Raw genomic sequence first — 24,668 nt, 5'->3', positions numbered from 1 at the left:
TAATCAGCTCTAAGATCTCACATGTTACAGTAAAAGGGCCTCAATGTGGTGCAATTCCAGGAGTTCACCATTCACACCATAAACTCCACAGTCCCAGTTAGCCTCTAGTTCTGGTATCCTGGAATAGTTTGTATTGTGGCTTTACAGAATTGTTTTCCAGATCATAAAAGTGAAATGTTTTCATTTTAAAAACTAGATAATCCAGAAAAGTACAAAAAAGTGAAAATTGCCCATAATTCCACCACTCCAACTTTATCAGAAGTTACATTTTATTGATCTAAGCTGTATATGTACATGTGCATGTACTTGTAAGAGGTTTAAGGATTTTTTTGTTTGTTTTTATTTTTTACCTTTTTGAGAACTAATACAAGTTTATTCCTACTCTAGGTGTTTTGTGGAAGGTAGGCAGAATTTAAATTTTCTCTATGGAGAATTTGAAAACATTAACCTTCCTCATATTCTTCTTATTCCAACTTCTTTGGTTACACTCAATCTGACCTACACTTAAATGACTAGAGTCATTTAAGTTTTAAAAAATACAGATACCAGGCTCCTGCCCCCCAGAAAGTTGGTTTTGTTTACTCTTTGTGGGGGCCCAGGAATCAGTGTTTTCTAAAAGTTCCCCAGGTGATTCTCAAGCAGCTAGAGTTAAGAACCACTGGGTGCTCTAGCCTGTAGCTTGAAACTTAGCATCATTTTCATTCATCCCTTTCTGCCTGTTGGTTCGTTCTCTATACCTTACACAATTAGTTCTCTATTTGAATATATATGTGATTAATTCTCTATACAGTTTTCAGAAAACTTTCATATTGCTTTACTTGACTTGCACAAAAATGCTGAGAGTTAAGCAGTACTACTTTCTTTTAATTGATAGCATAGAAAAGTAATCCATTAAGAACTCAGTTGCATTTTTGCTGCCTTTGAAAATCTTGTGCAAATGTTCACAGGTGTGTGTGGATGTTCAGTTTGGTTGTCTTTAGATGATAAAGTTAAGAGATTTTTTAAATATATGTTTGATATTTTTCAGATTTACTTTATTATATAAATATGAATTATCTTTGTGGTAGATTTAAAAAAAAATAATAAAATGACCTATAGGATGACTTCTATGTTTAAGACAAGGTGTAAGTCAGAAATCTGATTTCTTTAATAGAAGAAAGGCTAAAACGCATATGCAAACAGGTAACACAAGACAATGGTACATGCTTATTTTAAGATTTTGTACAGTTGGGGAGAGGTTGTTGCTGGAAACATTAACATTGTTCTGTTTGGCCTGGTCTCTGAGTCTTATTCCCTCTTCTCTAACAAATTTTATGACTGAACCTTTTCTGCATTTCATAACTTCCGTAAATGTTTAGTGGAAAAGTTACTCAGCCACAAAGTTTTTTGGCAAATTACTTTAAACTCTACTTACTAAGTAGATTTTTTGTTTTGTTTTTGGAGGTATTTCTGAACTTGAAGAGGAAAATTACCAACCCTTTTAAGAATCAGTTTGCCTTTGAAGGAGAAAACCAAATTTTCATCTTGAAATCTATATTCTTAATTCTGAAACACAAGTGTTCTGAAAATAAAGTTTTTTCTTAAGTTTGGCAAAAGTGAAGCTATTTATAATCTTATTTCCATGATTAATTGAGAGACTGTTCCAGAAGCCATTGGGAAGTTTAAATTAACAATTGGTATATACACTATTGTATTCTTAAAACTGGACAGTTCTAAAACATGTCTGGCCCCAGTGGTTTCTTTAAGGGTTTGTGGACCTACACAAACTTATGATGCATAAATAAGGAGGTGTTTTAGCATCATCTTCCTTTGGTGTATTTTTACTTTTGACTCTATGATTGTGCAAAGAACATTGCAGTGTATTTTATGTAATTTCAAGATAGCTGTATGTTACTACTATGATAGTTTGAGATGTGATAAGTAATTTTGCTTCCATTTTTTATTTTGCTGTTCAGACTATCTTTATGCTCAATTTATTTTTTAGTTTTGTTCCTCAAAGCATTAGTTAGGCTTCTGTCTACATTGTACTTTCAGTTAGTTTCCTCATCCTGGTGGTGCTGCTTTCCTTTGGACCAGTTCGTATTTCTAAGGTACATGCCAGATTTCTTGAAGGACAAAAGATTCATTTATTATTTTGTTATAGGACATGTCATAGCACAGGCTTACATGGGAGATGAAGTATATATGGTTGCCAACTGTACAAAAATGTGCCTAAGCTGGTGGTGCTTGTTGAATTAAGTGGGATTTGATTTTTAAGTTATTTCTTATCTGTGACATCATAAAAGTTAGGAATCTCTAGATGTTCTTTGTAATATCTTTCAACTCCAAGTTTACAGTCCTTACTGACAGTATGGGGTTGTACATGATGCTGATTTGATTGGCATGTCACAGTGAGGGCTAAATAAAAGTCTGAACTTTGTTTACTGCTAGCGTCCAGCTTAGAAACTACACCATTATCATTCAAGATCTATGTAATGCTCATTACACAGCACTGTACTAGGTTCTAGGCTGGATGATGAACATCATAGCTGTCTGAGAGGTGAATTATCTTTGTATGGGGGAGGAATGATACTTTAAATTACAATATAGTTTCTAATTGAGCATGTGTAAATAAATACAGTTACAGATTATGAGAGCAGTCAAAAATTAGTGCATAAAATGTCAGTTTATTATATGCCTGTCAGGTTGTTACTAGTTTCATTAATGTATGTTTGAAAAATCTTGTCCTTTTAGTTTTTATTTTTATAAGCTGATGACACATTGTGTCCAGTGCTTTCATGTGATACAATTGTTAAAAACAATAAAGGAAGCGATTTGGACCTTTCTCTGTATCCCAGCTGCTTGCTGCCTGTTTGTCATGGGACAAGTTACATAATCTCTGTGACTCTCTTATTTTAAACTTTTACAGATGTGGCCTGTGGAGCCTCTATTCATGCTAAAAGAGATGGCATTTTTAACTGCTGGCACATTGTAGCTGATGCTTTTGTCGTTTTTGAGGAGTGGGAGTAGACCTGGGTTTAAACTGAAGCACTGCCCTTACTAACTTTGTAATCTGATTAACTTTTCAGTATGTTGTAGAATGGGGCTAGTTAAGAGGATAAAATACATGCATTAATATATATGAAGCATGTATCCTAGTGCCTACACTGTGGAAGCTACTTAAGCAGCAGTAGTGACTGCATCTGTTGTTTTTGTTGATGTAGTGTAATTTGGTTTTCCTTTAAGTAAATTAAGGCAAGTGAAACTCGCCGTGGAGTGTGTATAGTATATATAGCTTGTCATTATGCTGAGGGCTTCCATTTCAAAGATGGTATCTATAAATTGAGTTAACCACTTCTTACTAAAATAATGTCTTTTAAGTAGGTCATAGTAAGATGAAGTGAAAAGAATTTTACTCCTGGAAATGAGAAGCCTTGGCTTCTAAGTCTGACAATGCCATTTACTAGCTTTGGGCAGTCTGTGTAACCTTGGTTCATTTTCTCTTTTCTAAAGTTGTGATTACTTGCCCTATGTACTGTGGGGTGCTAGAGAAAAATCACCTAAACTTTTTAAAAGTGCTTTGCAAATTATAATGCATTTTATATTTATAAAGAGTAAATAGTATTTGCAAATGATCTGAAGGACTATCACTCAAAAGCTCTGCTCCATAGGTTATTTGGTGGTGTGGGTGTTGGGGGTGGGTGGTGGAATCTTGTAGCTTTAAAAAGCTTATTTCTTCTAAAAGCTTTAAGGTTTTTATAGTGTGGTGGTTGTTGTTCAGCCACTCATTTGTTTCCAACTCTTTGCAACCCTATGGGCTGCAGCACGCCAGGCTTTTTGTCCATCTCCTGGAGCTTGCTCAAACTCATGTGCATTGAGTCGGTGATGCCATCCAACCATCTCGTCCTTTGTCGTCCTCTTCTCCTCCTGCCTTCAATCTTTCCTAGCATCAGTTCAGTTCAGTTCAGTCCTCAGTCGTGTCCAACTCTTTGCAACTCCATGGACTGCAGCATACCAGACTTCCCCGTCCGTCACAGACTCCCAGAGTTTCTCAAACTCGTGTCCATCAAATTGGTGATGCCATCCAGGCATCTCATCTTCTGCCATCCCCTTCTCCTCCTGCCTTCAATCTTTCCCAACATCAGCGTCTTTGCTAATGAGATGGCTCTTCAAGTCAGGTGGCCAAGTACTGGAGTTTGAGCTTCAGCACCACTCCTTCCAATGAATATTCAGGACTGATTTCTTTTAAGATTGACTGGTTTGATCTCCTTGCAGTCCAAGGGACTCTCAAGAGTCTTTTCCAGCTCCACAGTTCAAAAGCATCAATTCTTTGACACTCAGCCATCTTTAAGGTCCAACTCTCACATCCATACATGACTACTGGAAAAACCATAGCTTTGACTATACAGACCTTTGTCGGCAAAGTAATGTCTCTGCTTTTTAATATGCTGTCTAGGTTGGTCATAGCTTTGGTCATTGCTTCAAGAAGCAAGCATCTTTTAATTTCATGACTGCAGTCACTGTCTGCAGTGACTTTGGAGCTCAGGAAAATGAAGTCTGTCACTGTTTCCACTGTTTCCCCATCTATTTGCCATGAAGTGATGGGACCAGATGCCATGATCTTAGTTTTCTGAATGTTGAGTTTTAAGCCAACTTTTTCACTCTCCTCTTTCACTTGCATCAAGAGGCTCTTTAGTTCTTCTTCGCTTTCTGCCATAAGGGTGGTATCATCTGCATATCTGAGGTTATTGATGTTTCTCTCTGCAATCTTGATTCCAGCTTGTGTTTCATCCAGCCCAGCATTTTGCTTGATGTACTCTGCATGTAAGTTAAATAACCAGGGTGACAGTATACAGCCTTGACATACTCCTTTCCCAGTTTGGAACCAGTCTGTTGTTCCATGTTGCTAACTGTTGCTTCTTGACCTGCATACAGGTTTCTCGGGAGGCAGGTAAGGTGGTCTGATATTCCCATCTCTTTAAGAATTTTCCACAGTTTGTTGTGATGCACATAGTCAAAGGCTTTAGCATAGTCAGTGAAGCAGAAGTAGATGTTTTTCTGGAACTCTCTTGCTTTTTCTATGATCTGTGATAGAACAGTTTAGTAAGCTGTTTCTCACCTGATACTGTTTTATTTTTTAAGGAAGGAACATCTCCCTCATTGCCCTTGTAGTAACTTCTAATTTGTGTTTTCTCTAAAATACAAATGCCACTAAGTTCTACATTTTGTTTCTCTTTTGTTTCACACAAGCCCTCAGGGATTTTACCTCAGTGGATAAAAGAAAACTCTTTACTCTTCATCTTTTCACATACCTGGAAGAACCTGTATCTTGTTCCCTTTTTATCTCTCATTCGTGGAAAGGATTTCCAATTGGGATTAGATGGAAGATAGGAGCTGGTAAAGAGACATGGGAAAGGGAGTTAACCTAACTTTTTTTTCACAGTTACCTCACAGCCAAACTCTCTCCTCTGGGGTCATGGAAGTTTGAGATAGGTATGTGGCAGTTCCTGTTTTAGGCCAAGGAAGGGTTGATTAGTTGGCCTCAGGAGAAAACATCCATTAACATCTGAAAATAAATAAATTTTTTAAAACTTAATAGTAAAATTTTAACAGCTGTGATTTTTTTACGACAGCATTTCTGATAGATTATGGGTTATCTAAGTAGATATTTATGGACTTGCTTGAAAACACAAACTTTTAGCCTTGGATCTGTGGGAAATTTGTGTGTGTGTGTATGTGTGTGTGAGGCACTTTTAGCCTTGGATCTGTGGAAAATTTGTGTGTGTGTGTGAGAGGCACTTTTAGCCTTGGATCTGTGGAAAACTGTGTGTATGTGTGTGTGTGTGTAAAACATTTAAAAAATTCCAACCACCAATTTTCAAAGTTTTGAAGTTGAGGGTTGGGCCAGGGAGGCCTGTAGTCTGTCTGGAAGCTGTTAACAGTTTTTGGTCTGAAGTAATTTCTACTTGCCTTAAATCAGTTAAATCAGTCTTCATGTTAAAGCACGACTTAATATTTAGGCCTTTAGAGAAACACAAAATCAGCATAAAAGCAGTCACTGTACTTAAGGTATTTCTTTAAATGGTGAGCAAGAGGTACCCGACAGAACAAGGCAGTATATCATCAGCTGATCATGGATTGTGAGGTGTCAAGTGTGAGAATTTTATTTTAGAGAAAGCTTGTTGACAAGAAGAACTTAGGAAGGCTTTATGAGGGATATGAGTCTTGAGTTTGGCTATCAGGTGTCTGGTTATGTATACAGTTAGTAGAGTACCGTTGAAAGGTGATGCTACTTCTGGGAGAATTGAAGATAGAGAATTTGACTGGTGTAAAGAAAAATGGATCTCATATGTCAAGTCAGTGAAGATGATGGGTTCATATGTAGATTAATTATTTGCACAGTTTATTTTAGTGAAACGAAACAGCATGACATTGTTCATAAAGCTTTTTTTTTGGTTTGGGACAGCTATGGCCAGGTGGTTTATAAGCAGTTGGCATTTGCTTTGTCAGATGATTTGGGAGTGGAGAGTGATACCTCGGGATAAACTTGTCTGAATGTTTTTTGCTCTTAAAGTAATAAAATATTGGTTGTTAGCCCATTTTCCTTCTTTCGCAGGTAAAAAACAGGAAGCAGATGAGTTGAGTGGAGATGCTTCTGTGGAAGATGATGCTTTTGTCAAGGTAAAGTGTTAATTACACAGGTTAAGATGTCTGTTTTGAGCCTAGTATTTTGCATGATGAATTCATGCATTTTGCTTTAACAATAGACACTGAAATATGTTGGTAAATAGGTATAGAGATGTATAATATTGTCAGTCTTACTAATTCTCATAGTTGAGAAATATAATAAATAATTAGTTAAATGAGACAAAGCAAAGAATGTTTGTTTGGGGAGACATAGGGGCCAGAGGAACAGGTACAGGACAATTGATACCTTAGTTCCTGGACAGGGTACTGCCCATCACGTTTAGCTTTTGTATATATTAATAATATACAGAAATCAGATTAATGTAGTCTTTAAAATGGAGAAAGTTGCTGATGTACTGCTACTTGGTAAAGATCAGATTAAGAAATGTGTTTTGCCCATTAAAGATAAATAAGCCAGGTCTTCATTGGCTAAAAAGGAATATGTTTTATTTTAAGAATGTCCAACTAGGAGAACAGAGTATGTAATTTTAATTGAGGTTGTGGCAGTTCTATATACTGTTACTTTTAATCATAGTTTTTATTGTCATTGTTTTCATTTTAATGAAATGTGATCTCCTATTGACTGATCATTAGGTCTTAAGTAGTGTGGCATTTGCAGGAATTATTTAATGAGCATAGTTCCTTTTAAATTACATATGTCTACACCGCATGTATTCTGTTTTCTGTACAATTTCTGTACAATTAGGTCATATTGCCATAACATCTCGGATGTCTGTGTGGTCCACCATGAAGTCAGCTCATGTCCCTTCACTCACCCATTTCCTACCATCTAACTCTCTACCCTCCCCACACACGCAGGCTACACAGGTACCGTGTACCTCACTCTTTGTATCTTGCACTTTGACGGCAGGCACAGAAAGAAAGAGATATTTGGTTGAGGAGTTAGCCCTGAAGTCAGGTAACTCAAGAAATATGTGCTCAGGGATCCATTAAAATGGGTGATTGCATGCCTATAACTGACTTTTTTTGAGCCTTTAAGGACTGTTCAGTCTTTGTATTCTGTTATCCTTCTGGTATATCTTCCGTTAGGTTTGTTCCTTTGCTCTCATTTTCTCTAGCTGTCTTCACTAGTGAGTGTATGATTAAGCCAAAACTACCCATAAGCTGGAAAAACATTGTGACTTAGTAAAAACCCTTTTAGTTTTCAGATTTCTAACTTCCTTTCAGCTCTTCAGTGCACAAAAATGTTTAAGTCATTTAAAATGTTACGAGGAGATGTAATATTGCTGTCTTATATGTACCACAAAGGATGCCTTTGTTTAATTATTAAATGAACCTGGTCATAATGTCTAAAAGAACAAAATAACTTACAAAATTCTATTTAAATGTATCATTACTTTTTTATATTTCTTTTTCCCTTTGGAGGTATCCTCATGTGTGGTAAATATGATAGAAACAAAGTGAATATACTTGCCTTGTTTCTCAGAGTTGGTAATTTTTGAATTTATACAGTAATGGTGGGTAAATATCACCTATTGCTTAGATATGTGAATACTATAGAAATTACTTCTACTTGTAAGTGAGGAGAATAGTCAAAATTGTCACTTCAAAGTAGATGACGTTCCCTCAGTGACTTCCCTTGTTTTGTTTTTTTGTTTTGCACCAGTTATTCTACCATCATATAACCAACCACTTACTCCATTTTCACTTCCCAGTGTTCCCCCGCTCATAGGTAGATAAGTTGGTTAAATCTGCTGTCCCAGAGATGACCTGCTCCCCAAGCACTGCACATTCCAAACAATCATGTTTCTTCTCTGTGCCTACCTTTCCAGAAATTTCTAGTCCCTCATTGCAGTTCATCTATGAATAATTAATAGTTATACCCCTACACTTTTCCCCTTTTAACCCAGAAACCTTAAAATCTGTTGGATTTACCATGAGAGTAGGAAAGGAGGAAGAATGTCCATTGCTTTCAACCCTTTGCAGTTAATGAGAGAGGGAACTAGGCTGATTGCTGCTTTTCTTTATTTCTACTGAGGTAACCTTATATCCATAAACTTTGAGGGGCAAACAGATATTCTTTCCTTCACAGAGAGAATCCCAATCTAAGTTCCCTTGCTTAATTGGCTTTGTGGCATGGTGGTTGATTTCAAAACTAATACATTAGATTAGTTATTTGCATATTTGTAAGAACAGGCATTGGTGTAACAGTTGGGATTCCTTATTATACAGTAGAAATAAAATTTATATTATCATATGTAAGATGTCCACAGTCTTTGCAGGTAAACCAAACTGTGGCGTGTAGAGAAAAGAAGTCATTTCTTTGAAGCCATGTCTTATAGGAAAGCTCATAGGATGTGACTTGGTAAATATTATAACTGGAACTTGAGAGCAATCCAATTAGTGTATATGTATTTCAATGTAAGTGATTTGGGAACTCAGATGCATAGTTTAATGACCTTGGTATTAGACCCCCCTCTATTTTTAAAGGCACAGTTAGTATGTAATATAAAATGACTGAACTTTGACTTTGGGGGTGATGTCAAAATATGATAGAAGTGAAAACATTTAGAGATGTAAATTACCAAAAGGGTTTGGTGGATAGCCCCCAGTACTTTGCCTCGAATTGTATCAAATTTTCTTACCATTAAAAGGACTGTGAATTGGAGAATCAAGAGGCACATGAACAAGATGGAAATGATGAACTGAAGGACTCTGAAGAATTTGGTGAAAATGAAGAAGAAAATGTGCATTCCAAGGAGTTACTTTCTGCAGAAGAGAACAAGACTGCTCATGAATTAATAGAGGCAGAAGCAGTAGAAGATATAGAAAAAGAGGACATCGAAAGTCAGGTCTTTAGCCAGTTTTTTTAAGACGTGACACAGTTAAACTAAGTACTAAATAATAAAAAAGTATTTTTCTAGTTCAATGGGGAAGTCAGAACTTTAAAAAAATATACTTTTAAAGTTACTTATAAATCACTCAGAATCCTGCAATCTAAGATAACCTTTCAATTTTTGCTTATTATTTTCCACATATGTATATGTTTTTACCTAGTAGTTATCATGCTATAAATTGCTATTTAGTCCATATATTTTCACGTAACATATAATGACTTCAAACTTTGTACATTACATCGTAATTTACTAGACTGTTTCCTGGGTGTCTAATAGCTACTCTTTTAATTTGGGATATTTAAGTTTTAAGTTGTTTACTATCCCACTATGAAAGAGTGTACCAATTTAACACTGACCTTGCCAACATTACCAGATAGTAAGTTTTTTTTTTTCCTACTTTAGATGTAAAAGATTAATTTGCATTTATTTGGTTATTATCAAAGGTGGGGAAATTACTTATGAAAGGTTAACTTAAAAGCTTTAAAGATATAATTTTTAAATCTTTTCTTTGAATGAAAGAGACCATTTGTCCTGCTTTGAAGTATGTTAGTACATCTTAAGAAAATCAGTGGATGAGGGGGTCAGTATTCATGCTTAATTAGAACACTGTGTTCTACCTAGCTTAATAAATGAAGGGCTCATGAAGGACTTGTTTCTAATTCTTTTTTTTGTCTCTAATTCTTTTATCAATGTGACTAAGCTTTTATGTTGGCATAAAAATATAGTCTGAATTATTAAGCATTGGCTAAGCCATGGTATCTATAGACATTGCACAGAACATGAGGCAAGTGATAATCGGGTGTAGCATAAAAGCGTTCTCATGTTACCCAGATATTTTGTAAAGCAAAGCTATTGTATACCCTTTTACTTAGGAAATTGAAGCTCAAGAAGGTGAAGATGATACCTTTCTAACAGCCCAAGTAAGTTTACATTTAGTCCTATGAATTTGATATTGTTGGGTGGAAGGGCTTGGAAAAGGAATCTAATTTGACTTCATAATTATTTAATTCATAAAATTGCCTTAAATATAATACTGAGTTACATGGTATATACAAAATACTTTAAATTGGTAGCTGAAATTTCTCTTGCTGTGCAGATAATTGGAAGTTATTACAATAAGGTTCCTACCATTTTCAAAATAAAAATAAAACCGGTCTATCCTTTTTCTAAAACATAAGTCTAGTTATCAGTTTTTGGGGAAGCCTTCACCCTCCTTGATTTTTTTTTTTTTGGTCACTTTGGTATGAAATAAATCATTTAAAAGTACTAATATCCTATTAAAGCTTTAAAATTTTGTTAATTTAATACCCCATGATAAATATAGTATAAAAATTATAAAAATCTCTGTTTAAGTAATTTACTTGGGATATGTGTATACATGTGGGTGTGTACGTGTGTATGTGTAGAAAATGATTTCTATTGTGTATTAGATTTTGTTTTTGGTCTCTGTGATATGCATAGTGTACATTTTAAAGCATGATGTACAGATGCTATAAACAGACATTTATAGCTCAATTTCTGTATTAAAAATTAGCCTTTGTCTTTTTCCCATTTGTGTACTCAAGAATACCTTGTTCATGTACCCTCTTTAAATAGTATACTTTCAAATAGAGATGGGGTTCCCATTCTCTCTGTTTACTAGATTTAGGAAAAACAGTGATCAGGTGTGCTGTTTCCTCACTGTATTGCTGCAAGGGTATATAATGCGCTGTATATTCATAGCCTGCTTAGCTGATTACTTCTGGTCACTCCTTCTTTACCCCAGCTCTCTTTGTTTGGAATGCTGGTGAGGCTGTATATTGGTTCTCTGTGTTCACTGTAATGGGAGAAATTGCATTTCTGGGGGAAATGTTTTTGGTAGTTTGGAATATTCAGGAAGGAAATGTTAGGACTGTGAAAGTCAGTAGACTTCCCCCCATACTATCCTCAGGTATGTTCATTTTTGAATGATAAAAAATAGATGAGGAAGATTAACTCCCAAATTGGAGGAGTACCTTTTCTAGATATTACTAATTTGCAAAAAGGTAGAGTTGAACTCTTCATATTCATTGGCAAAAAAAAGTTTTTTAATTTTCATCAAGGGCCTCTCCTTCCATTGCACAAGTTGGAGTGTGTGAAGGGTTACATCTGAGTGTCCCCATTCTCATAATAGATTATGTATATATTATAAAAATCTAACAAGTATCTTAAGGAATGAGTGCCTTTTTTTAATTTTTGCAAATTTTTATGGGCTAGATTTGGCCTTACTCTCCTATTCCATCATGAGAGTGAAAGAACCCTTATTTACTTCTTATCAAAGGGCAGGTTTTGCTTATTGTATCAGGGAGGTTACATCTTCAGAGAAGTAAAATGACCTTTTTTCCTCTTCCTTAATGATGTATGGTGGAATATGTAGAAATATATATGAATGTATCTCCATTCCATTATGATTTTGATGCTTCTAAGCATGACTAATGGATGTGTTGTCTTGCTGTGCATGTTAAGGAGTACTGCACAGAGTATAACTCGTTACAAGCTTCTGCTGCTCGCAGTTCAGGGCAGTATTGTTTCATCTATAACCTCCATTCACTTTTCCTTTTCTGCACTATTTTGAAACAAATTCCAGACATATTTTGCCTTAAAACATTCAGTGTATATCTCTGAAAGAGAACTCTTTTATTTTTTACATTATTATTCCTAATATATGATTTTTTAAAATATCTTCAAATACTCAGTTTTCCTAAGTTGTTTTTTTTTAAGAAAGCTTTATTTGAATCTGTTTATTTGTTTGATGCAAATAAGATCGAGATACTGTGATTGATTGAAATGTCTTTTAGGCCTCTTTCAATCTACAGGTTTTCTGTTCATCTCCCCCCTCAACTTTATTTGTTAAAGAAATTTAGTTGTTTATCGTATAGAGCAAGAGGTGGCAAAGTTTTTCATTAAAGGCTAGGTAGAAAATATGTTAGCTGTGTGGGCCTGATGGTCTGTTACAACTATTCAGCTCTGCCACTGAGTGTGAAAGCAGCTACAAGCATTAGGTAAATGAATGGACATGGCGGTTTCAATAAAAATAGCTACAGAAAGAGCATCTCGCATAGTTTGACACCCCCTGTCATTCATAGAGCTTCCAGCATCTGTATTTTGCTGATTATGTTCCTGTGAATTTAGTCAGCATGTTCCTCTGTTTAGTGTATTTCCTTTAAGTTGTTGTTTATAGGATCCTGAGGCTTGCTATCTGATTCCGACACCCCTATCCCCATCCCCACAAGAGATACAACTAATTCATAGGTAGTGTTGTATTCTTCTATTTGGATACACATAATGTCTGACTGTATCTTTTTGGTGATGGTACCAGTCATTGATGATCTATATTACACTGATTTAATTAATCAAAGTGGTGGTATTCTTTTATTTTCTTTATTTGTTGGCTGGAATGTTCCTTGGGAAAAAACTTCTCATCTATTATTTGGTTACCTTGTGGTATCATTTACAAAGAAAAGCCAGGATATATGTTTGATTATTTTTCCTTTATTTACCAATTTTCAAAATAATGAGTTGGTTCATGAGCATCTCTGATAGTGACTTTTCTTTTTGTCCCTTTGTTTCATTTTGAACTCATGGATTTAAATATTTTTAGTGTATTTCAATCCATTGTAGTTATTATCCTTATTAATACTCAGATTGTCCTATCTATAGCCAGTGAGAATCTCTTCAGGTTGTCTCTTTAATCCTTTCTTTTTTTTTCTTTAATCCTTTCAATGTGATCCAAGTAGTCTTTATTTCCTTGCTGTCTGGTTCAGTTTTCTATTTCCTACTCCAGACCTGTAATTAGCCACTTCTTCCATTTAGTGGTAAATGGTATTTTGAGACACTAATCTTGATGGTAGGGTTCAATGGTGTTCATTGCCTCTGGGTTGTTCATATTTTCTAGGCCTTTTCAATGTACAGTGTTAGAGAATGTGTTTTTTGTTTATTTGTTTTTGTTGGTTTTTTACTTTTAAGAAAAATAGATTTTGAGTTCATAAGGTATACTGCTAAGTTAATTATTTCATTTATCTCACAGTATATGTACAATAGTCCTAGGATGATAATACCAGCACCATCAGCAGTGTGATTTCTGCAGATAAGTTTTTTTCCACTCAGGTTATCTCTTTTATAAGGATATACCCTCTAGGAATGAACAAATCAGTGTGTTTTAGATTAGCTTTCTATATGATCACAAACTAATATATATATAGGTTCAATATTTAAGTATAGTTTTTTAAAAATTTTAATCTGTAACTTCTTGTGAATCTATAATTATTTCAAAATTATTTTAGTTTTATAATTTTTAAAAATATTTACATGATTCCAAAGTCAAATCTAAGAAAGGATACATTCAAAAAAGCCCCCTTTACCCATCCCCTTATTGGTGAATTTTTTAAAATTCAGGATTAATTGTTTTATTCCTTGTCTTTAAAAATATAAGTAAATAGGCAAGTGCATTTATATAGGTATCTGTTTATTTAAAGCCAGTCTTCAGGCTTTGACTTGAAGCTTAGAGCTTTAGCTTTTAGGTGTTAGCCTCTGGGCAGTTTGTCATACCAGGTAGAATTTGGTTCGCATTCTACTCTGTTAGTTACTTAAAATATTGCGACTTTGAGTGTGTTCTCTTAGTCCATTTCTGTGTCTATAAAATGAACATTGTAAGTCTTACCTGTGAGGTTGATGTGAAGAGCAATCTTATATCCGTCACATAGTACATGTGTAATTAGTGATTACTTGTGGTGTTGTTTTACTAGCTTGGAGATATCAGTTATTTAGAATTGTTTGGAAAATTTTCTCCAGAATGTTTATATTTGGTAATGCTTTATTCTTAAAAATTTCCTCTAGTTTCAATCTTGTCAATCTTCTATGAGTGCATTGTGTATTATTTTTTCTATTTGCCCTTGCCCCAAAGTTTCATCAACTTGAAGTGCCTTCCCTTTTTTGTCATATGAAGTCTGTATAACTCTCAAAGCCAGATTTATCTCTGTCTCTTCCATAAAGCTTTCCCTTACATAGTGTTTTACTGTTTACAGAGAACTTTTTACACCCACTGTCTTATATAATCCTGTATATCCTATTTAGGTCATATGTTATCTCTAATTTATAGGTAAAGTTCACCTAGGTAGATGACAGTGTTGTTGTTTAGTCGCTCAGTGTCTGATTCTTTGCGACCTCATGGTCTGTAGCTCTCCAGGCTCCTCTGTCCATGGGATTTCCCAGACGAGACTGCTGGAGTGGGTTGCCGTTTCCTTCTCCAGGGGATCTTCTTGACCCAGGAAGATCACAATATCACAGAGTAAAACTGTTTCAGTGGTAAAGATAGAATAAATACCTACATATCTTGGTGCCTAGTCTGTATTCTTTTCACAAGTAACTCCACACTAGTAAATGTTTTCTGAATTCCATTGTACTTACACAGTGCTGCAGTTAAACCCTCTGCCTATATAAAATGAGCAGTTAGTTAAGTCCCTCCACTTAAAAACAACAGTGTCTCACAGTACATTTATTCAGTAAACTCATTCAACAAATATTTATTAAGTACTTATTATGTGCCAGTATTTCTTATTTCCCATGGTCTTTAGCATATTTCCAGGTAGGTAATAGGCAATTGGTGGTTTAGGGTTATTTTGATGGTTTATTGTAAATTAGTCAGACTGAATACAGCGTTTATGTACAAGTCAAGGGAGAGGAGGCCTTCCAGAAGATGTTTTCTTACTTAGCACTTGTGTATAAATCACAAGATTAACCTTTGGGAAAGGTACTAGAATGGGTAGAAAGTAAACTTTGTTAACTGAAAAGTAAGTCCTAGGTTTGTCTTTATCATTAGTCATTGCTGCTCCTAGAATGAAATAAAAATAGAGAAGCTTTCTGTATGATTTTTGCAGTCAAATGCTCACCTCTGAGCTATACCCCCCTGTATGATTTTTGGCATTTAAGGGTTGTAGATCCCATTACAGAGATAAACAACATGAACATTATAAAGCATTTGCTTCATTTTCATATGTGAAATATTATGTTTTTTCAAGATAAACTAAAAATGTAGTTAATTAAAAGGATGCTTTTTCATTGTGGTTACTTATTTACCATATCCCTCATTCTGAAAAAATATGTTTTCAGTGGAGGAAAATTATTTTGAAATAAGGCACGTATCATGTCTGTGCATATTCAGGGAAATTTTCCCAGTATCTTTTTTGTATTTCTTGGTTTGTTTTTTTATTGCAAGAAATGATTGAACCTTAGTAGTTCTATGTTTACTGCACATAGAAATATAATGCAAATATGCACGGGTGTGTGGCTCATCTTTTCTACTAACCCTAGTTGTTTTTGCTCTCCACCCCCATTGTAATCAGTTTGTTTTCTAGAAATTGGCTCAGATTCTTTTCCTTGGGGCATTTAAGTGTATGTAATAAGGCTAGTGTTACCATTCGTTTAGAAACTAAAGTTATGAAACCCTTCAGAAGACCTGTTAAGTGATTAGGATAGATACTTAAAAACCAGCAAAAGTAAGGCAAACCTTACTGATGGTTTTAGCAGCTAGAAATAACATTTCTACTTGGCAGAAAGTACAGCAGAAAGATTTTGTTTTTTACATCACAGTATTTTAAAAAATTTTGTTTTTTAAAATAGCAAATACTTTTGACTATTTCTTTTTTCCTTGAACCTTATCGATACTGAATCTCTAAAAGAATAACTTGGAAGTGGTGTACTGTTGAATTACAAGTAGATGAAGAAGCAAGTTGCATTCTTTTAAGTTCTTTTGTTCTTCTTTTAAGTAAAAGTGAAGATATTCCAGTTTATTTATCCCTTTAAGATAAATTACTAAACTAAAAGAGAATTTGGGAGAAAAAGATTTTTTCGGTAATTCCAGCATAACTCATCCTTTCTTTGCTGTCACTGCCTGCCAGTCCACCCTGTCAGATCATTTCTTTCCTTTCCAAATGTTGCACAATAAAAATATAATGATTAAAACTAAATTCCAGTATAACAATTAGGAGATTATTAGAGCACAGTATAATGGACGTATACAATAGGAGTCACATTGCTACTAATTAGTAATCTTCTTTTGTACTATTCTACATACTAAGCTTGTGGCTTAATTGTTTCAGTGTTTTCACTTTCCTTCATATTACTTTAGTTTGTAAAACAATTGGTCATTCCCTAAATGGGGCACATATATGTCAACTTGAAGTTGAAAAATTATTTTAAATGATTTCTTAGAAATATACTTGTTATCCAAATGTAGCTGAGCATATGATAAAATATTTGTTATTTTTAAGAAATGTGGACTTACATGAACCTAAAATTGTGTTAGGAGATACATATGGCATTTAAAATTTTGTTTACAGTTAAATTTTGCCTAAAGTCTAATTTCACTGCTAGGCTTCACTCTCAGGCACAGTTCTTAATTTGTAGCCCCTAGACCAAAAGCATCAGCATCACTGAAACTTGCAGAGATGCAAATTTCCAGGCTTTACTCCAGTCTTGAATCAGAAACTGTGGGGTTGGTGCTCAGCAGTCTATTTTAACAGTCACTCCAGGAGATTCTGATACAAAATCAAAGTTTGAGAGTCACTCCTGTAAGGCTTTGCGTTTGGTAACCTCACACCATCTTGACTAAATATGATCTACTTCTACTCAGCTTTTATTTTATAAGTTGTAAGTTAAAACATACCTTAATTTTATGCATATTTGTTATGATCTTTAATTTTGGGAAATGTTTCTATCTTGTTATAATTTGTTATTTTTGCAGTATTTTGCTTGGTGTAAATATTTTCTTCTTTGTGATATTCCTGTTTTCAAGCCATTACGTGCTTAATTTTAGATTACATGATGTCACATATATAAAAATTAAAATATATATTTAAAAATTAAAATCAGTCATTTAATAAAATTATTAACTTATTTTGATTACCTGTAGCACAAATAACATTTTTAAAGTGGCTGACCACCAGTGTGTATATGAAACAATGTATGAATTCATTTTTAACAGATAGAAAGCAATGAAGAATTTGAAACTACTCTTGTCATTCTTCTTACTTCTGAGATGCCTAAATTGGGAATATTCTTTGTTTATTTGTTTATTAATATGCATTTCATCCCTTGCAAAAGTATGTCTTCATGTTATATTTTCTGGTACATTTTGAATAGTATGTCCTAAAAGTGCCTTTGAACTGAGTCATGTGAATTAATCAGGGCAGGCTTTTTATTGGTGGCTTTTTGCATCTCTTTCTCTCTTTTTTCGGCCATGCCTCATGGCTTGTGGAATCTTGGTTCCCAGACCAGAGATTGAACCCCAGCCTGGCAGGGAATTCCTAGCAACTTTTTGATAAGAGTAAGATTTGGGTAATTGAAACCAGTTTTGAATAGGGAAACTAAATATTCCAGTTTATTGTTGATACAACCATTGATATATTTGCCTGTTTTCTTGTCTAAGTCATGTATACTAGACATATGCTACATGTTTCTCTGTGTTTTGGTTCTGATTGGAATATTTTGTGTTTGTTAGTAATAGGTGTCTTTAATTAATATTACTCTACAATTTAACTTGATAGATATTGTACTATTACTGAAATCCAGTTTTAAATGAGTTCATTTTACATTTGATTATTCTTTGACTTTCAGGATGCTGAGGAAGAAGAAAATGAGAAAGGTATGTTTGATGCTAAGTAGAGTTTAAAAATTGGTGACATTTAGAAAAACAGTAAACTGTGAAAATAAAGCATTCCTTATTCAAAATCTTATTTTTGAAATGAGTTTATTTTCAAATTTATCAATTTAGTGAATTAAGTTAGCACCTTGATTTTATTTTTTAATTGGTTTAATTTTCTTTTTAACACTTTGAAGACATGTTCTAACTTAATGGTACATATCAGTTACTGTGGTGGACATGCCATTTTTTGTTTAACCTAATTTAAATTTTATTTTTAAAACCAACTTCTAGCATACGGTAAGTTGATTATATCCTTAAGACTGGCACTGCAGTAACTCATACGTGCTTACTGGTAATCCTAGTATGAAATGGATAATTAATTTTACAACTAGTCCTAAAATTGTTGGGTGACCAGGAGACTGACTTTTTGTTTGCTGCTTGGAGAAATTTTGTACAGTCTTCTGACAGTTTCAGTAGTTCTGGAGACCTATCTTATCCAATACAATTACAGGGACATCAGTAGCAATATATGTGGTTGGTCTGAGGTTATAGAAGAGCTCTTGGAAGGACGTCCAGGGATCCTCCTACTTTGGACTAGAAAGGACATGGAACAGGCAGAATAAAAAACCTAGAAGCAATGAATGAAGTAAAGCTACCGACTGAAAATCTCAGATGCTCGAGGCCTTTCGCTTTTGGGTGAATGCAAGACATCTTTGAAAATGGTAATTGCAGGACTGACTGGACAGGATGAAGCCTGGAAATGACCACTTTCTTAAATATTATGGAGCAGGCCATCTTTGGAGCCTCTTGTAGCAGTTTTCGGACTACACAGGAAAAAGAAGAGTGAAAAAGATGAGGCCCTGAATACTTTGAAGACTGATTGGTATCCTCAGACTGTGACCTTTCAAGACGTCACCATGGGAGTTCTGAAGGTCACAAGGGTTAAATCCCAAGATAATTTGAACATTGAATAACAACTCTGCACATTTGTCACTCTCTCGTGGAGGAAAAACACCTTCCATATGCCATTAACTTATAACCAGAAATGAAGAGCTGGTATCCTCAGGATGGAACTCTCTCCTCACTTTTGTTGTTTGGTATTTGTATTTAGAGATCATTTTTTCCATGAAGAATAAGTGATCCTGGGTAAAGGATTGTTTATGTTAGTTAATACCCTTGTGTTTTTCTTCCTAACCTTCCATCAGTGCTAATAACTGGGTTTATATTTTCTAGGTCCTATTCTAGCTTATGAATATGAAAATTGTTTAAACTTCTTGTTTTGCCATATTTATTCCTGTTAAATCCTCTTAGATATAGCAGGTTCTGGTGATGGTACACAAGAAGTATCTAAACCTCTTCCTTCAGAAGGGAACCTAGCTGAGGCTGATCACACAGCTCATGAAGAGATGGAAGCTAATGCGACTGTGAAAGAAGCTGAGGATGACAACATCTCGGTTACAATCCAGGCTGAAGATGCCATCACTCTGGATTTTGATGGTGATGACCTCCTAGAAACAGGTAAAAATGTGAAAATTACAGATTCTGAAGCAAGTAAGCCAAAAGATGGGCAGGACGTCATTGCACAGAGCCCGGAGAAGGAAAGCAAGGATTATGAGATGAATGCGAACCATAAAGATGGTAAGAAGGAAGACTGCGTGAAGGGTGATCCTGTCGAGAAGGAAGCCAGAGAAGGTTCTAAGAAAGCAGAATCTGGAGACAAAGAAAAGGATACTTTGAAGAAAGGGCCCTCGTCTACTGGGGCCTCTGGTCAAGCAAAGAGGTTTGTTTTTCTATGTCAGTTCTTTACGATACTGAATTCCAGCATTCAATAAGATCACTCTACATTAAGGGGGTGGCTTCAAGACCATGTACAGTAATTAGTACTTATGATCCTGCCTATAATATTTTTGACCGTCATAAGTTACTTTAAAAAAAAATTTCAAGATCTTCGTAATATGCAGTGTGTCCTACTGATTGCATTGTCGAATTGTCAGCATATATTTGGTTTTTTTTTTGTTTTTTTTTTTTTCAAATTGACAATTTTTTTGTGTTTCATTTTTAAAAATCCTTGTGATGATGGTTAATGAACAACTATCAGTCCTAAGAACACAAATGAAGTCAAGTCCCAGTCCTGAAATCTGGAGAAGATGGCCATATATCCACTGAATAGAATTGTCAGAAAATCTAGATCTTCAGGAATCTTGGGGAAAATCAGTGCAAGAATCCTAAGGGAATCATTTGTTCAAATAACCTAATCTAGGCTTTTGGAATTGTTAATTTGTATGGATAGCACTGGTTTGAAATATAGTCAATATCAAGCTGTTCGATTTTTGTTCTTTTTGTTCTTTTTGTTTTTGCTTTTTTGTTTTCAATTTTCTTCTGGTGATTTGCTTCTGTAGCTCTTCAAAGGAATCTAAAGACAGCAAGACATCATCCAAAGATGACAAAGGTAATGTATTTTTTCCTACTTATATCAGTGATAAATTGAATGTTTTCTTTAAAAAGTAATAATTGTCTAGGATTTCTTTTTACATTTAGTCCTTAAAAATTGACATAGTAAATTTTTTGGTGGCTTTTGTGTGAACAGTGGAGTTAGATTCCAGCAAATTCTCAAGTGTGATTGAAGCATTACTTTCTTAATTATTTAATTTATAAACTGGTATGAATTTGAGTCAAATATATTTGCTATGTATTTTTTGCATTGTGTTCTAAGTATCTATTGAATATTCATAAAATAGACATTTCATTTCTTAAAGTTTCAGAAGTATTTCATCTTTGATTATCTCTTATAACCCCCACACACTACCACAATCTTTTTCTTGTTCTGTCTATTAGGAAATGTGATATAAATAGTATTTATGGAGCTGAAAGCAAGTTAGCCTCAACATTTGGTTTTACGTTTTTGATTCTTTAAATCAGGGCACACAACTGTTAATATAGCCAGTTATATAGGATTTTAATTCTTCAGAATTTACTTCCTGATTGACTTATTTTGCATTGATGAGAGTTTTATGTAGAAAAGTAGTTTTATTTTAAAATTTTGTAAGTTTAAAGGTGCATTATTTGATTAGTCTTTGTTACTGCGAAGTCTCGGCTTATCTCCTGGTCGTGTGCTTTAGTTTCATCTTATATATGCTGTAAATGTGAAAAATATTTCTTGTGTTTTAAAAAAGCATTTTAAGGGAAGAATAACACCATTTGGATACTACAGAATGAAAAAATGCCTCTTGAGTGCCTAAAAAAAGGAATGTTATGTGTCCCTTATCTTTTTTTAGTATATTTTATTGGCATATTTTTGTAATTAGACATTTTACTGATTGACTTAGTAAGTGACAATTGCATTACCTACATCCCTTACAGTTTTGGTTAATGGATAAGATATAATAAATTTATTAAATATTATCCTTTAAATTTAGAAGCTTAGTGTAGTCTTAATTAAATGTTAACTTCCTATCATTAAAATTTTTTTTCTCTAGTTAAGAGGAGTATGTGGGCCCAGGTGTTACTGGTAAAATATAAAAGATACACGAACTTCTAGTTAATGTTTCATAAGATAAAACATTTCCTTTGATAAGTACATTTCTTATCAGAAATGCAGCAATCATTAATATTTAAAATATTTGAGTCAGCGTGTGTTGTCTTCTCATAAGTACACTGATAGCAGTTCTTTAAAACTTGTGGCGTGTAATTTTTAAAGCATTAAACATTTTACTCTTTCTATATTTGATACCGTGAAGTTATAAAAATTGTTACTTTTATTGCTTAGATATTATTTCTCTTAAAGTGGGTAAGAATTGTTTTCTAAATGATGAAATGAAAATTCCTTTTTTATAATAGCACATTGGACATAAAGTACTGAAGGGTAACTGACCAGGCCTATATTTTAAGAAATGGCATTTATCTGTATGAAACAATAATTTGTGTATGGAAATAGTGTAGAAATTGTTCATATAAGCATTTACCTATTCTAAAGAATTTTGGGGTCTCTGATCTTTGTAATTGATTTGCTTTAGAAGAATTTGTTTTTTTTAATCCAGAGTTTTCTAGTTGCATGTAATTTCCACTTTCTCTTACCCTTTCTCTAATACAAAATGAAGATGAACTGTTGGCTAGTCTTTGTTACTAAACATTTAAATTTTTGAAAACAGTTTATCCCTTTGTTTGACTTTTCCCTTTGTGCTCTCAGTCTCTCAGGAGCTAAAGCCCATGACAGGTATAGGTAATTAAGCAGTCTGTACATTCCTAGACCGCTGCTTCCTGGTTGCCTGAATTTAGTGCAGTGGTTGAATATAAATGAATGAATTTAAACGGCAAAAGTCCAAGACATATAATTGATTTTTTTACCCACTTTGTCTTAAAACTCATGCAGTAGAAAATGTACAAATTCAGACATGTTTGTGTTATCTGTTATTGTGTTCAATTTTAGTTATAGGAGATGTGTAGGATTTTGATGTAGTGAAGTCATGCTGTCAAAATTAGAGGGTTTTATAATTTTGGAAGTTTATAGCCCTAATAATTTTGTTTAAAAATTTTCCAATTGAGAAACTTAAACTTCTGATATTAAATCTATTCTAGGAAGTACAATTAGTGCTAGTGGTAGCAGTGGAAGCTCAACTAAAAATATCTGGGTTAGTGGACTTTCTTCTAATACCAAAGCTGCTGATTTGAAGAACCTCTTTGGCAAATATGGAAAGGTACATTGTTTTTATCTTTTTATCCATATTTCTATGTCCTTTTTAAACAGAGGCTGTATTCAAAACAATACATATAAAATCTAATTTCTTGTCTCAGGACTGTTATAGGCATTAACTATTTAGTTCTGTGGTAATCATGAGTTTTATTATATCATATAATCTCACTCTGAGCCCTGGGAATCTTTGTATTAAAAGCTCATTTTTTGAGCCCATTTAAGTCAAGGAAGGACTGAGTTTATTTCATCACATTCATCATGGTTTATCTTGGACCTAAAATTGGTGAAGCTGATCTGGTCATCTGGAAAATAGAAGCACTGGGATATAGAATATGGGGGGAACCCCAAAACTGATGTCCCTTTTATTATACAAATTCCAGTACAGTGGTGCAGAAGAATGTAAAACTGGTAAAATGGACTTGATCAGAAGTTTTGATATGTGCTATGAAGTAAGAGTGCAGAGTTTAGAGAGCAAAAAAGGAGGCTTTACTGTGGTTGGTTGATCAGAAGTTTTTCTGGCATATAAGGGGAGACCTAATAAAAAATAAAACTAGTTGATAATTAAATGAATTGAATATTCAATTAATAGCTGTTGAATTAAATTGTAGTTGATACACATCCCTTACAGCACTCACTATTTTCTCTTTACATTTTAGTTTTCAATATGCATGATATATGTAACCTACTCTGCTGTAAACTCTTTGATAGCAGGGGTCTTATCTACTATACTTTGCATGCACATGATAGGCTTTCAAATATTTATTAAATTTATGACCACCAATATCAGTAAATAGCCATTAATAAATGTTACAAAAATCTATCCTATTGATTTTAGAAATTGTTTTTTTCCTTCTAATTAGAGAAGTGCCTACAGAGTAAGGAGGTTCTTGTAGATGTCAGATACAAAACACTGAGAATTGTGGTCCCATGATCAGTTTGTGGTACATTTTTGGTTCTGTTTCCAGCGATTTAATTAGGGCTAAAACTATATAAGGAAACCATGTACTTATAACAAGGACCTTGGGTTTAAAAATGAAATTGCTGTTGGGGCAAGTCACTCTTTCCCAGAGCTGAGATAAAAACTGATAGTTTCCAGCTACTCACACCAGATCCCTCTGTTCCTCTTCCTGACATTGTGTCTGTGTTCCTATTTGTTCAGCTTTAGATTGTTCTTTCCCACTTTTCTTCTCACTCAACCATCCCTGCCTTATCTCTCTTAGCTATTCATTTTATAGAGCTGAATTATTTGTCACTTTTATATTGGTATACATCTTTAAAGTATATAAATGGAAACTATGTCTTCTTAGAGTGTGTTTTGTGGAGTGTATTTTTAAGGCTGCTTTTTCATGTGTGGGAGACTATTTTTGAGAGACTCATTATAGAAAAGTGTTAATACTTACCTAGACACTCGCTAGGAACTTACCTTTTTTGTTTTAATATCTTTAAGAGATTAGGGGTGGGTCTTTGATAGGGAAATTTTGGTCCAAATCTAATTGAAAATATTGTTTCTTTGCTTTTGTTAATTGTGCCATTACTTCCTTGATGTGACTTGACTGTGTTTTGGCAATGTATTTAAAAAAGAAGAAAAGTAAAAAAGTAGGTTAAATTGATTTTTAACATTTTAAATTGTTCCCCTGAATATTATAGGCAAGGTAGTTGGTGAGTCCAAGAATATAAAACAATAATATATATTGTCCTGAATTTATACATCCTGAACATATCCTTTAATTTGAATAGTCTACATTCTGAAGTTTTATCTTAGAAATGTACTCGTGAAACTGTAAAACTAAAGTAT

The 24,668-nt window shown here is 34.1% G+C and overlaps 1 protein-coding gene across 4 annotated transcripts in view; it reads left to right on the top strand.

Moving 5' to 3' along the window:
• SLTM (SAFB like transcription modulator) overlaps positions 1-24,668 on the top strand; it is a 43,531-nt gene that overhangs the window by 5,674 nt on the left and 13,189 nt on the right. For 3 of the 4 annotated variants that reach the window (XM_043919275.1, XM_043919278.1, XM_043919277.1), the window contains 7 exons: positions 6,596-6,660; positions 9,282-9,479; positions 10,397-10,444; positions 18,156-18,183; positions 19,495-19,963; positions 20,583-20,632; positions 22,759-22,877. In XM_043919275.1, the coding sequence (XP_043775210.1) occupies positions 6,596-6,660; positions 9,282-9,479; positions 10,397-10,444; positions 18,156-18,183; positions 19,495-19,963; positions 20,583-20,632; positions 22,759-22,877 (977 nt within the window). The remainder of the gene's footprint in view (positions 1-6,595; positions 6,661-9,281; positions 9,480-10,396; positions 10,445-18,155; positions 18,184-19,494; positions 19,964-20,582; positions 20,633-22,758; positions 22,878-24,668) is intronic. The other variant, XM_043919276.1, reaches the window with a different exon arrangement.

This window comes from Cervus elaphus, chromosome 12 (genome assembly GCF_910594005.1).
Source record: "Cervus elaphus chromosome 12, mCerEla1.1, whole genome shotgun sequence".
Classification (NCBI taxonomy): Eukaryota; Metazoa; Chordata; class Mammalia; order Artiodactyla; family Cervidae; genus Cervus; species Cervus elaphus.
The sequence above is the reverse complement of the archived record's forward strand: the minus strand, read 5'-3'. Positions and strand labels throughout refer to the sequence as shown.